Here is a 14003-nt window from a genome sequence, read left to right as displayed (position 1 = left end):
AAAAATGTTGCCTTTAATCCCAGAAACACTATGCCTACCATCAAGCATGGTGGTGGTAATATTATGCTCTGGGCCTGTTTTGCTGCCAATGGAACTGCTGCTTTACAGAGAGTAAATGGGACAATGAAAAGGAGGATTAGCTCCAAATTCTTCAGGACAAGCTAAAATCATCGCCCCTTTACAAGTGTATGTAGACTTTTGACCAGGACTGTATGTACATACAGGTAAAAGCCAGTAAATTAGAATATTTTGAAAGACTTGATTTATTTCAGTAATTGCATTCAAAAGGTGTAACTTGTACATTATATTTATTCATTGCACACAGACTGATGCATTCAAATGTTTATTTCATTTAATTTTGATGATTTGAAGTGGCAACAAATGAAAATCCAAAATTCCGTGTGTCACAAAATTAGAATATTACTTAAGGCTAATACAAAAAAGGGATTTTTAGAAATGTTGGCCAACTGAAAAGTATGAAAATGAAAAATATGAGCATGTACAATACTCAATACTTGGTTGGAGCTCCTTTTGCCTCAATTACTGCGTTAATGCGGCGTGGCATGGAGTCGATGAGTTTCTGGCACTGCTCAGGTGTTATGAGAGCCCAGGTTGCTCTGATAGTGGCCTTCAACTCTTCTGCGTTTTTGGGTCTGGCATTCTGCATCTTCCTTTTCACAATACCCCACAGATTTTCTATGGGGCTAAGGTCAGGGGAGTTGGCGGGCCAATTTAGAACAGAAATACCATGGTCTGTAAACCAGGCACGGGTAGATTTTTGCGCTGTGTGCAGGCGCCAAGTCCTGTTGGAACTTGAAATCTCCATCTCCATAGAGCAGGTCAGCAGCAGGAAGCATGAAGTGCTCTAAAACTTGCTGGTAGACGGCTGCGTTGACCCTGGATCTCAGGAAACAGAGTGGACCGACACCAGCAGATGACATGGCACCCCAAACCATCACCCAACCATGCAAATTTTGCATTTCCTTTGGAAATCGAGGTCCCAGAGTCTGGAGGAAGACAGGAGAGGCACAGGATCCACGTTGCCTGAAGTCTAGTGTAAAGTTTCCACCATCAGTGATGGTTTGGGGTGCCATGTCATCTGCTGGTGTCGGTCCACTCTGTTTCCTGAGATCCAGGGTCAACGCAGCCGTCTACCAGCAAGTTTTACAGCACTTCATGCTTCCTGCTGCTGACCTGCTCTATGGAGATGGAGATTTCAAGTTCCAACAGGACTTGGCGCCTGCACACAGCGCAAAATCTACCCGTGCCTGGTTTACGGACCATGGTATTTCTGTTCTAAATTGGCCCGCCAACTCCCCTGACCTTAGCCCCATAGAAAATCTGTGGGGTATTGTGAAAAGGAAGATGCAGAATGCCAGACCCAAAAACGCAGAAGAGTTGAAGGCCACTATCAGAGCAACCTGGGCTCTCATAACACCTGAGCAGTGCCAGAAACTCATCGACTCCATGCCACGCCGCATTAACGCAGTAATTGAGGCAAAAGGAGCTCCAACCAAGTATTGAGTATTGTACATGCTCATATTTTTCATTTTCATACTTTTCAGTTGGCCAACATTTCTAAAAATCCCTTTTTTGTATTAGCCTTAAGTAAAATTCTAATTTTGTGACACACGGAATTTTGGATTTTCATTTGTTGCCACTTCAAATCATCAAAATTAAATGAAATAAACATTTGAATGCATCAGTCTGTGTGCAATGAATAAATATAATGTACAAGTTACACCTTTTGAATGCAATTACTGAAATAAATCAAGTTTTTCCAAAATATTCTAATTTACTGGCTTTTACCTGTACATCAACCAGGATCATTTTATGGAGTTCCAAGTGTACAAAGACGAACATCTAAAACCATGGCACAGGTTGACAGATTAACGAGGAGAAAAGACTCCCTTACCTCTTTGGCTGAGTTTGACCCGAGGGACACTTTGTTTGATGCTTGCTCCGAAGGGGATGACGGCCAGGAGCATCAATCCCACAAACGGGACTCCTGGATGGGACGGCGCCTTAATCCTCCTGTCGTTGCCGCCATAATTACCGCCAGACTTGCGGCGTGGACTCGTCCCATCTTCGTTGAGACTCCAGGAGCTCTCTTTCTCCATGACGTGTGGAGTGGTCTGTTTTCCCTCTGGGGAGAGACCAATGCATAGGGAAGAAACTGGTAGGGAGGAGCGATCATAAGTGTGTGTGTGTGTGTGTGTGTGTGTGTGTGTGTGTGTGTGTTCTTGTATTTCTACCCTTCTTGAGACATCAACAAGAAAAAGTACCTTCCTTATGAGGAGGTGTGAACAAGTGATGACATAAATCATGGTCCCAATAACATTGCATCTAATAGACAATGTCTCATTTGCACCCCTGCTGGTGAAACATATCAAAATGAGGGTAGTCCCAGAAAAGGAGACATTTTTCAAATTGACCGTGGTCAATATATGAAATAACAAGTGTGTGTAAAAATTTGAAATGCGCCCCCTTTGGCCAAAATTAATTAAAAAAAAAATATATATATGCTGACCCGTCTCCGCTCGGGATGGTGTCCTGCTGGCCCCACTATGGACTGGACTCTTACTATTATGTTAGATCCACTATGGACTGGACTCTTACTATTATGTTAGATCCACTATGGACTGGACTCTTACTATTATGTTAGATCCACTATGGACTGGACTCTTACTATTATGTTAGATCCACTATGGACTGGACTCTCACTATTATGTTAGATCCACTATGGACTGGACTCTCACACTATTATGTTAGATCCACTATGGACTGGACTCTTACTATTATGTTAGATCAACTATGGACTGGACTCTTACTATTATGTTAGATCCACTATGGACTGGACTCTTACTATTATGTTAGATCCACTATGGACTGGACTCTTACTATTATAGTAGATCCACTATGTACTGGACTTTCACTATTATGTTAGATCCACTATGGACTGGACTCTTACTATTATGTTAGATCCACTATGGGCTGGACTATTACTATTATGTTAGATCCACTATGGACTGGACTCTTACTATTATGTTAGATCCACTATGGACTGGACTCTTACTATTATGTTAGATCCACTATGGACTGGACTCTTACTATTATGTTAGATCCACTATGGACTGGACTCTTACTATTATGTTGGATCCACTATGGACTGGACTTTCACAATATTATGTTAGATCCACTATGGACTGGACTCTCACACTATTATGTTAGATCCACTATGGACTGGACTCTTACTATTATGTTGGATCCACTATGGACTGGACTTTCACAATATTATGTTAGATCCACTATGGACTGGACTCTCACACTATTATGTTAGATCCACTATAGACTGGACTCTCACACTATTATGTTAGATCCACTATGGACTGGACTCTTACTATTATGTTAGATCCACTATGGACTGGACTCTTACTATTATGTTAGATCCACTATGGACTGGACTCTTACTATTATGTTAGATCCACTATGGACTGGACTCTTACTATTATGTTAGATCCACTATGGACTGGACTCTTACTATTATGTTAGATCCACTATGGACTGGACTCTCACTATTATGTTAGATCCACTATGGACTGGACTCTTACTATTATGTTAGATCCACTATGGACTGGACTCTTACTATTATGTTAGATCCACTATGGACTGGACTCTTACTATTATGTTAGATCCACTATGGACTGGACTCTTACTATTATGTTAGATCCACTATGGACTGGACTCTTACTATTATAGTAGATCCACTATGGACTGGACTTTCACTATTATGTTAGATCCACTATGGACTGGACTCTTACTATTATGTTAGATCCACTATGGGCTGGACTCTTACTATTATGTTAGATCCACTATGGACTGGACTCTTACTATTATGTTAGATCCACTATGGACTGGACTCTTACTATTATGTTAGATCCACTATGGACTGGACTCTTACTATTATGTTAGATCCACTATGGACTGGACTCTTACTATTATGTTGGATCCACTATGGACTGGACTTTCACAATATTATGTTAGATCCACTATGGACTGGACTCTCACAATATTATGTTAGATCCACTATGGACTGGACTCTTACTATTATGTTGGATCCACTATGGACTGGACTTTCACAATATTATGTTAGATCCACTATGGACTGGACTCTCACACTATTATGTTAGATCCACTATAGACTGGACTCTCACACTATTATGTTAGATCCACTATGGACTGGACTCTTACTATTATGTTAGATCCACTATGGACTGGACTCTTACTATTATGTTAGATCCACTATGGACTGGACTCTTACTATTATGTTAGATCCACTATGGACTGGACTCTTACTATTATGTTAGATCCACTATGGACTGGACTCTTACTATTATGTTAGATCCACTATGGACTGGACTCTCACTATTATGTTAGATCCACTATGGACTGGACTCTCACACTATTATGTTAGATCCACTATGGACTGGGCTCTTACTATTATGTTAGATCCACTATGAACTAGACTCTTACTATTATGTTAGATCCACTATGGACTGGACTCTCACTATTATGTTAGATCCACTATGGACTGGACTCTTACTATTATGTTAGATCCACTATGGACTGGACTCTTACTATTATAGTAGATCCACTATGGACTGGACTTTCACTATTATGTTAGATCCACTATGGACTGGACTCTTACTATTATGTTAGATCCACTATGGACTGGACTCTTACTATTATAGTAGATCCACTATGGACTGGACTTTCACTATTATGTTAGATCCACTATGGACTGGACTCTTACTATTATGTTAGATCCACTATGGACTGGACTCTTACTATTATGTTAGATCCACTATGGACTGGACTCTTACTATTATGTTTGATCCACTATGGACTGGACTCTTACTATTATGTTGGATCCACTATGGACTGGACTTTCACTATTATGTTAGATCCACTATGGACTGGACTCTTACTATTATGTTAGATCCACTATGGACTGGACTCTTACTATTATGTTAGATCCACTATGGACTGGACTCTTACTATTATGTTGGATCCACTATGGACTGGACTTTCACAATATTATGTTAGATCCACTATAGACTGGACTCTCACACTATTATGTTAGATCCACTATGGACTGGACTCGCACAATATTATGTTAGATCCACTATGGACTGGACTCTTACTTTTATGTTAGATCCACTATGGACTGGACTCTTACTATTATGTTAGATCCACTATGGACTGGACTCTTACTATTATGTTAGATCCACTATGGACTGGACTCTTACTATTATAGTAGATCCACTATGGACTGGACTTTCACCATTATGTTAGATCCACTATGGACTGGACTCTCACAATATTATGTTAGATCCACTATAGACTGGACTCTCACACTATTATGTTAGATCCACTATGGACTGGACTCGCACAATATTATGTTAGATCCACTATGGACTGGACTCTTACTATTATGTTAGATCCACTATGGACTGGACTCTTACTATTATGTTAGATCCACTATGGACTGGACTCTTACTATTATGTTAGATCCACTATGGACTGGACTCTTACTATTATAGTAGATCCACTATGGACTGGACTTTCACCATTATGTTAGATCCACTATGGACTGGACTCTCACAATATTATGTTAGATCCACTATGGACTGGACTCTCACAATATTATGTTAGATCCACTATGGACTGGACTCTCACACTATTATGTTAGATCCACTATGGACTGGACTCTCACAATATTATGTTAGATCCACTATGGACTGGACTCTCACAATATTATGTCAGACCCACTCGACATCCATTGCATTCGGTCTCCCCTAGAGGGGAGGGGGTTACCCACATATGCGGTCCTCTCCAAGGTTTCTCATAGTCATTCACATCGACGTCCCACTGGGGTGAGTTTTTCCTTGCCCTTATGTGGGCTTTGTACCGAGGATGTCATTGTGGCTTGTGCAGCCCTTTGAGACACTTGTGATTTAGGGCTATATAAATAAACATTGATTGATTGATTGATTGATGTAGAGACATACTGTAATAATTTGAAGTAAACAATGAAGATTAAAAAACAATCATAAACAAAAAATTTGAAAACATTTTTTTTACTAAAAGCAGTCTTTCTCTCACAATGCGTCGACAATTTCTCATATTCTTTCTGTTTCAGTAATATTGCAATATTTTCTCGTAAAATTATTACTTTTTTATGTAAAATTATCACTTTTTAATGCAAAACGGTGACATTTGTCTTATACAATTCTGACTTTTATCCCAATGTTGCCAATTTTTTGGTTGTTCTTGTAAAATAGTGATTTTTTTGAGTATATTGTCATCATTTTACCAAGTAAAATTCCTCTAAATGTTATAATATTGCCAACATTTAAAAATTGTGACTTTTGTCGAGTAAAAGTATGACTCTTTTCATACAATTGCCAACATTTTAAGCTTTTCTTGTCAAATTGTGACTGTTATTGTCATGTCTGTGTGATCATGTTTTGTTTTAGTCATGTTCCGTTTTGTTTTTGGACTTTTTGTGCACTTTTGTTTTGTTTTGTCACCATAGCAACCATTAGTTTTCACCTGTCACGTCACGCACCTGTTTCACGTTTTGAGTCAAGCACCTGCTTTCATTAATCATGTCTATAGTATTTAAGTTCATTGTTTTCAGTTTGTCGTTCTGGCGACATCCCACATTTATGCTCTGCACATTCCTGACACTTTTTTCATGTCCATCGTTCATGCTGCTCCTTTTGTCCATGCCAAATAAGCTTTGTTTATTAATAACACAGTTAGTGTTTTTGTTTAATTGTTCATAGTTTCTGCCTTTGTGCAAGTATTTGTTTTCATAGCCAAGTTGTTTCTCCGCCACTGTGCGCGCTTTTCGTTTGTACTTTTTTTGATAAAATTAAATAAATCACGTACATACATTCCCGTCTCGCCCGAGCCAACTTTCCGTTGCATCCCGGAAAAGCAAACACCCAGGATCAAGTCATGACAGTTATTGAGTAAAATTTAAACTTGTATCATAATACTGCACAAATGTTCAGTTTTTCTTCTAAAATTTTGACTTGCACTGAGTAAAATGACTACTTTTATTATGACACTGCCAAAATTCCACGTTTTTTCTTGTGAAATTGTGACCTTTTTCTTGTGAAATTCCAACTCATTTTTCACAACAAGCTTTTTTATATTGGCATAGTATGTATATATTATTAATGTTGTAAATACACATCTTTATATATCTAAAAAGGGTGGTCCTAAAGAGGTAGGAATTTTTCGGATGTCTCAGGAAGGTAACTAATACAGGAATCCGTGAACATTGCTCCAAAGTCAGGATTTTTTTGTTGATTTGTGCATACAAAATTAAACATTGACAGGTGCAAAAGCAGCAATATATGATAAAACAAGACGGCAGTTAAATAAGGACTTCCCTATTCATCCCCCAAAAAAACCCCGCCAAGAGAACAGCTGATTTTACCACTTCCGGGTGCTAAATTAAGACAATCCGCGTCAAAGGGTGGCACAGGTTCTACACCTGTGGTCCGTGACTCCAAACTTGTTACAAAAAAAATACAGAAAAATAAAGATAACATTTGCACCCCTGGTGGTGAAATCTATCAAAATGAGGGTGGTCCCAAAAAAGGAGAGATTTTTCAAATTGACCGTGGTCAATATATGAAATAACAAGTGTGTGTAAAAAATTGAAATGCGCCCCCTTTGGCCAAAATTAATAAAAAAAAAAAAAAAAAAATGTATGTAGAGACATACTGTAATACATTGAATGAAACAATGAAGATTAAAAAACAATTACAAACAAAAAATTCAAAAATATTTTTTTACTAAAAGCAGTCTTTTTCTCACAATGCGTCGACTTTTTTCTCATAAAATTGGGAACAATTTCTCATATTCTTTCTGTTTCGGTAATATTGCAATATTTTCTCGTAAAATTATTACTTTTTTATGTAAAATTATTACTTTTTAATGCAAAACGGTGACATGTGTCTTATAAAATTCTGACTTTTATCCCAATGTTGCCAATTTTTTGGTTGTTCTTGTAAAATAAGGATTTTTTTTTAGTATTTTGTCATCATTTTACCAAGTAATATTCCTATAATTGTTATAATATTGCCAACATTTAAAAATTGTGACTTTTGTCGAGTAAAATTACGACTCTTTTCATACAATTGCCAACATTTTAAGCTTTTCTTGTCAAATTGTGACTGTTATTGTCATGTCTGTGTGATCATGTTTTGTTTTAGTCATGTTCGGTTTTGTTTTTGGACTTTTTGTGCACTTTTGTTTTGTTTTGTCACCATAGCAACCATTAGTTTTCACCTGTCACGTCACGCACCTGTTTCACGTTTTGAGTCACGCACCTGCTTTCATTAATCATGTCTATAGTATTTAAGTTCATTGTTTTCAGTTTGTCGTTCTGACGACATCCCACATTTATGCTCTGCAAATTCCTGACACTTTTTTCATGCCCATCGTTCATGCTGCTCCTTTTGTCCATGCCAAATAAGTTTTGTTTATTAATAACACAGTTAGTGTTTTTGTTTAATTGTTCATAGTTTCTGCCTTTGTGCAAGTATTTGTTTTCATAGCCAAGTTGTTTCTCCGCCACTGTGTGCGCTTTTCGTTTGTACTTTTTTTGATAAAATTCAATAAATCATGTACTTACATTCCCGTCTCGCCCGAGCCAACTTTCCGTTGCATCCCGGAAAAGCAAACACCCAGGATCAAGTCATGACAGTTATTGAGTACAATTTAAACTTGTATCATAATACTGCACAAATGTTCAGTTTTTCTTCTAAAATTTTGACTTGCACTGAGTAAAATGACTAATTTTATTATGACACTGCCAAAATTCCAGGTTTTTTCTTGTGGAATTGTGACCTTTTTCTTGTGAAATTCCAACTCAATTTTCACAACAAGCTTTTTTATATTTGCATAGTATGTATATATTATTAATGTTGTAAATACACATCTTTATGTATCTAAAAAGGGTGGTCCTAAAGAGGTAGGCATTTTTCGGATGTCTCAGGAGGGTAACTAATACAGGAATCCGTGAACATTGCTCCAAAGTCAGGATTTTGTTGTTGATTTGTGCATACAAAATTAAACATTGACAGGTGCAAAAGCAGCAATATATGATAAAACAAGACGGCAGTTAAATAAGGACTTCTCTATTCATCCCCCAAAAAACCCCGCCAACAGAACAGCTGATTTTACCACTTCCGGGTGCTAAATTAAGACAACCCGCGTCAAAGGGTGGCACAGGTTCTACACCTGTGGTCCGTGACTCCAAACATGTTACAAAAAAAAATACAGAAAAATAAAGATAGCATTTGCACCCCTGGTGGTGACATCTATCAAAATGAGGGTGGTCCCAAAAAAGGAGAGATTTTTCAAATTGACCGTGGTCAATATATGAAATAACAAGTGTGTGAAAAAAATTGAAATGCGCCCCCTTTGGCCAAAATTAATTTAAAAAAAAAAAAAAAATGTATATAGAGACATACTGTAATAATTTGAAGTAAACAATGAAGATTAAAAAACAATTATAAACAAAAAATTCAAAAACATTTTTTTACTAAAAGCAGTCTTTCTCTCACAATGCGTCGACTTTTTTCTCATAAAATTGGGAACAATTTCTCATATTCTCTCTGTTTCGGTAATATTGCAATATTTTCTCGTAAAATTATTACTTTTTTATGTAAAATTATCACTTTTTAATGCAAAACGGTGACATGTGTCTTATACAATTCTGACTTTTATCCCAATGTTGCCAATTTTTTGGTTGTTCTTGTAAAATAGTGATTTTTTTTGAGTATATTGTCATCATTTTACCAAGTAAAATTCCTATAATTGTTATAATATTGCCAACATTTAAAAATTGTGACTTTTGTCGAGTAAAAGTACGACTCTTTTCATACAATTGCCAACATTTTAAGATTTTCTTGTCAAATTGTGACTGTTATTGTCATGTCTGTGTGATCATGTTTTGTTTTAGTCATGTTCGGTTTTGTTTTTGGACTTTTTGTGCACTTTTGTTTTGTTTTGTCACCATAGCAACCATTAGTTTTCACCTGTCACGTCACGCACCTGTTTCACGTTTTGAGTCACGCACCTGCTTTCATTAATCATGTCTATAGTATTTAAGTTCATTGTTTTCAGTTTGTCGTTCTGACGACATCCCACATTTATGCTCTGCACATTCCTGACACTTTTTTCATGTCCATCGTTCATGCTGCTCCTTTTGTCCATGCCAAATAAGTTTTGTTTATTAATAACACAGTTAGTGTTTTTGTTTAATTGTTCATAGTTTCTGCCTTTGTGCAAGTATTTGTTTTCATAGCCAAGTTGTTTCTCCGCCATTGTGTGCGCTTTTCGTTTGCACTTTTTTTGATAAAATTAAATAAATCATGTACTTACATTCCCGTCTCGCCCGAGCCAACTTTCCGTTGCATCCCGGAAAAGCAAACACCCAGGATCAAGTCATGACAGTTATTGAGTAAAATTTTAACTTGTATCATAATACTGCACAAATGTTCAGTTTTTCTTCTAAAATTTTGACTTTCTCTGAGTAAAATTACTACTTTTATTATGACACTGCCAAAATTCCAGGTTTTTTCTTGTGGAATTGTGACCTTTTTCTTGTGAAATTCCAACTCATTTTTCACAACAAGCTTTTTTATATGTGCATAGTATGTAAATATTATTAATGTTGTAAATACACATCTTTATATATCTAAAAAGGGTGGTCCTAAAGAGGTAGGCATTTTTCGGAGGTCTCAGGAAGGCATCTAATACAGGTATCCGTGAACATTGCTCCAAAGTCAGGATTTTTTTGTTGATTTGTGCATACAAAATTAAACATTGACAGGTGCAAAAGCAGCAATATATGATAAAACAAGACGGCAGTTAAATAAGGACTTCCCTATTCATCCCCCAAAAAAACCCCGCCAAGAGAACAGCTGATTTTACCACTTCCGGGTGCTAAATTAAGACAACTCGCGTCCCATATGTGACCATAGGATGAACAAATACACTACGGTACTAAGACTATAGTAGCCATTAACAGTTAGCTTCTACAGCTGGGTTGCCCAAAGGGTGGCACAGGTTCTACACCTGTGGTCCGTGACTCCAAACATGTTACAAAAAAAATACAGAAAAATAAAGATATCATTTGCAACCCTGGTGGTGACATCTATCAAAATGAGGGTGGTCCCAAAAAGGAGGGATTTTTCAAAATGACTGTGTCGGTTTTAAAAGTGCTCCCCCTCTGGCCAACATATGAAATAACAAGTGTGTGTAAACAATTGAAGTGCTCCCCCTCTCGCCAACATATGAAATAACAAGTTTGTGTAAAAAATTTAAGTGCTCCCCCTCTGGCCAACATATGAAATAACAAGTGTGTGTAAAAATGTTAAGTGCTCTCCCTCTGGCCAACATATGAAATAACAAGTGTGTGTAAAAATTTTAAGTGCTCCCCCTCTGGCCAACATATAAAATAACAAGTGTGTGTAAACATTTTAAGTGCTCCCCCTCTGGCCAACATATGAAATAACAAATGTGTGTGAAAAAAATTTAAGTGCTCCCCCTGGCCAACATATGAAATAACAAGTTTGTGTAAAAAATTTAAGTGCTCCCCCTCTGGCCAACATATGAAATAACAAGTGTGTGTAAAAATGTTAAGTGTTCCCCCTCTGGCCAACATTTGAAATAACAAGTGTGTGTAAACATTTCAAGTGCTCCCCATCTGGTCAACATATGAAATAACAAGTTTGTGTAAAAAATTTAAGTGCTCCCCCTCTGGCCAACATATGAAATAACAAGTGTGTGTAAAAATTTTAAGTGCTCCCCTTCTGGTCAACATATGAAATAACAAGTGTGTGTAAACATTTTATGTGTGCTCCCTCTGGCCAACATATGAAATAACAAGTTTGTGTAAAACATTTAAGTGCTCCCCCTCTGGCCAACATATGAAATAACAAATGTGTGTGAAACAATTTAAGTGCTCCCCCTGGCCAACATATGAAATAACAAGTTTGTGTAAAAAATTTAAGTGCTCCCCCCTCTGGCCAACATATGAAATAACAAGTGTGTGTAAAAATGTTAAGTGATCTCCCTCTGGCCAACATGTGAAATAACAAGTGTGTGTAAAAATTTGAAGTGATGCCCCTCTGGCCAATATATGAAATAACAAGTGTGTGTAAAAATTGTTAAGTGCTCTCCCTCTGGCCAACATATGAAATAACAAGTTTGTGTAAAACAATGTAGTGCTCCCCTCTGGCCAACATATGAAATAACAAGTTTGTGTAAAAAAATGTAAGTGCTCCCCCTCTGGCCAACATATGAAATAACAAGTATGTGTAAAAATGTTAAGTGCTCTCCCTCTGGCCAACATGTGAAATAACAAGTGTGTGTAAAAATTTGAAGTGATGCCCCTCTGGGCAACATATGAAATAACAAGTGTGTAAAAATTGTAAGTGCGCCCCTCTTGCCAACATATGAAATAACAAGTGTGTGTAACAATTTTAAATGCTCCCCCTCTGGCCAACATATGAAATAACAAGTGTGTGTAAAAATTGTAAGTGCTCCCCCTCTGGCCAAGATATGAAATAACAAGTGTGTGTAAGAAATTGAAATGTGCCCCCTTCGGCCAAAATTAATTTAAAAAAATTAAAATAAAATGTATACAGAACCATACTGTAATAACGAAGTAAATAATGAAGATTAAAAACCAATGGGTCGGGTTTGGTTTTTGGAATTGGATTGCATTATTACGGTATTGTTGTGTATGGTTTTGTTTGATTGATTAATAAATTAATTTAAAAAAATTAAAAAATTAAAATTAAAAATTATAAAAAAAAAAAATTACAAACAACAATTTCTAAAAAAATAACTAAAAGTTTACCTTTTTTTATATTTGCATAGTATGTATATATTATTGATGTTGTAAATACAAATGTTTATATATCTAGAAAGGGTGGTCCTAAAGAGGGAGGCATTTTTCTCTCAGGGCTCAAGAAAGTATGAAATACAAAAGTGTGTGTGTGTGTGTGTGTGTGTGTGTGTGTGTGTGTGTGTGTGTGTGTGTGTGTGTGTGTGTGTGTGTGTGTGTGTGTATATAAAGACATACTGTAATAACCTGAAGTAAATAATGAAGATTAAAAAACAATTACAAACAAAAAATTAATAAAAGCAGTCTTTTTCTCACAATGTGTCGACTTTTGTCTCATAAAATTGGTAACAATTTTTCATATTCTTTCTGTTTCTGTAACATTGCAATATTTTCTTGCAAAATGATTACTTTTTCATGTAAACATTATTACTTTTTACTGCAAAATGGTGACATTTGTCATATACATTTCTGACTTTTATCACGATATTGCCAATTTTTTGTTGTTCTTGTAAAATAGTGACATTTTTTTTGAGTAAATTTATGACTTTTGTCGAGTAAAATTATTATAATATTGCCAACATTTTAAAGTTTTCTTATAAAATTGTGACTTTTTCATCGAGTAAAATTACGACTTTTTTCATAAAACTGCCAACATTTTAAGCTTTTCTTGTACAATTGTAACTGTTTTGAGTAAAATTCCAACTTTTATCATAATATTGCACCAATGTTCAGTTTTTCTTGTCTAATTTTGACTTGCGTTGAGTAAAATTCCGACTTTTATTATAACACTGCCAACATTTTATATTTTCTCGTGAAATTGTGACCATTTTCTTGTGAAATTCCAACTAATTTTTCACAACAAGATTTTTTATATTTGCATAGTATGTATATATTATTAATGTTGTAAATACAACTCTTTATATGTCTAGAAAGGGTGTTCCTAAAGAGGTGGGCTTTTTTCGGAGGTCTCAAGAAGGTAAGAAATGCAAGCATGTGTGTGTGTGTGTGTCACTGAACTTATTACTATGTGTGTGTACGGTCAAATCTACCTAGCAACAGC

The 14003-nt window shown here is 36.4% G+C and overlaps 1 protein-coding gene across 1 annotated transcript in view; it reads right to left on the bottom strand.

Annotated features, from left to right (window-relative positions):
- Positions 1-14003, bottom strand: part of sema3d (sema domain, immunoglobulin domain (Ig), short basic domain, secreted, (semaphorin) 3D) — a 216130-nt gene that overhangs the window by 137339 nt on the left and 64788 nt on the right. Inside the window, exon 2 of the mRNA XM_061970443.2 lies at positions 1916-2146. Coding sequence (XP_061826427.2) covers positions 1916-2120 — 205 coding nt within the window. The 5' untranslated portion in view covers positions 2121-2146. The remainder of the gene's footprint in view (positions 1-1915; positions 2147-14003) is intronic.

Source organism: Nerophis lumbriciformis, linkage group LG10 (assembly GCF_033978685.3).
Source record: "Nerophis lumbriciformis linkage group LG10, RoL_Nlum_v2.1, whole genome shotgun sequence".
In the NCBI taxonomy this organism is placed as follows: domain Eukaryota; kingdom Metazoa; phylum Chordata; class Actinopteri; order Syngnathiformes; family Syngnathidae; genus Nerophis; species Nerophis lumbriciformis.
Note: the sequence above shows the minus strand (reverse complement) of the source record. Positions and strands in the feature narration are given on the sequence as shown.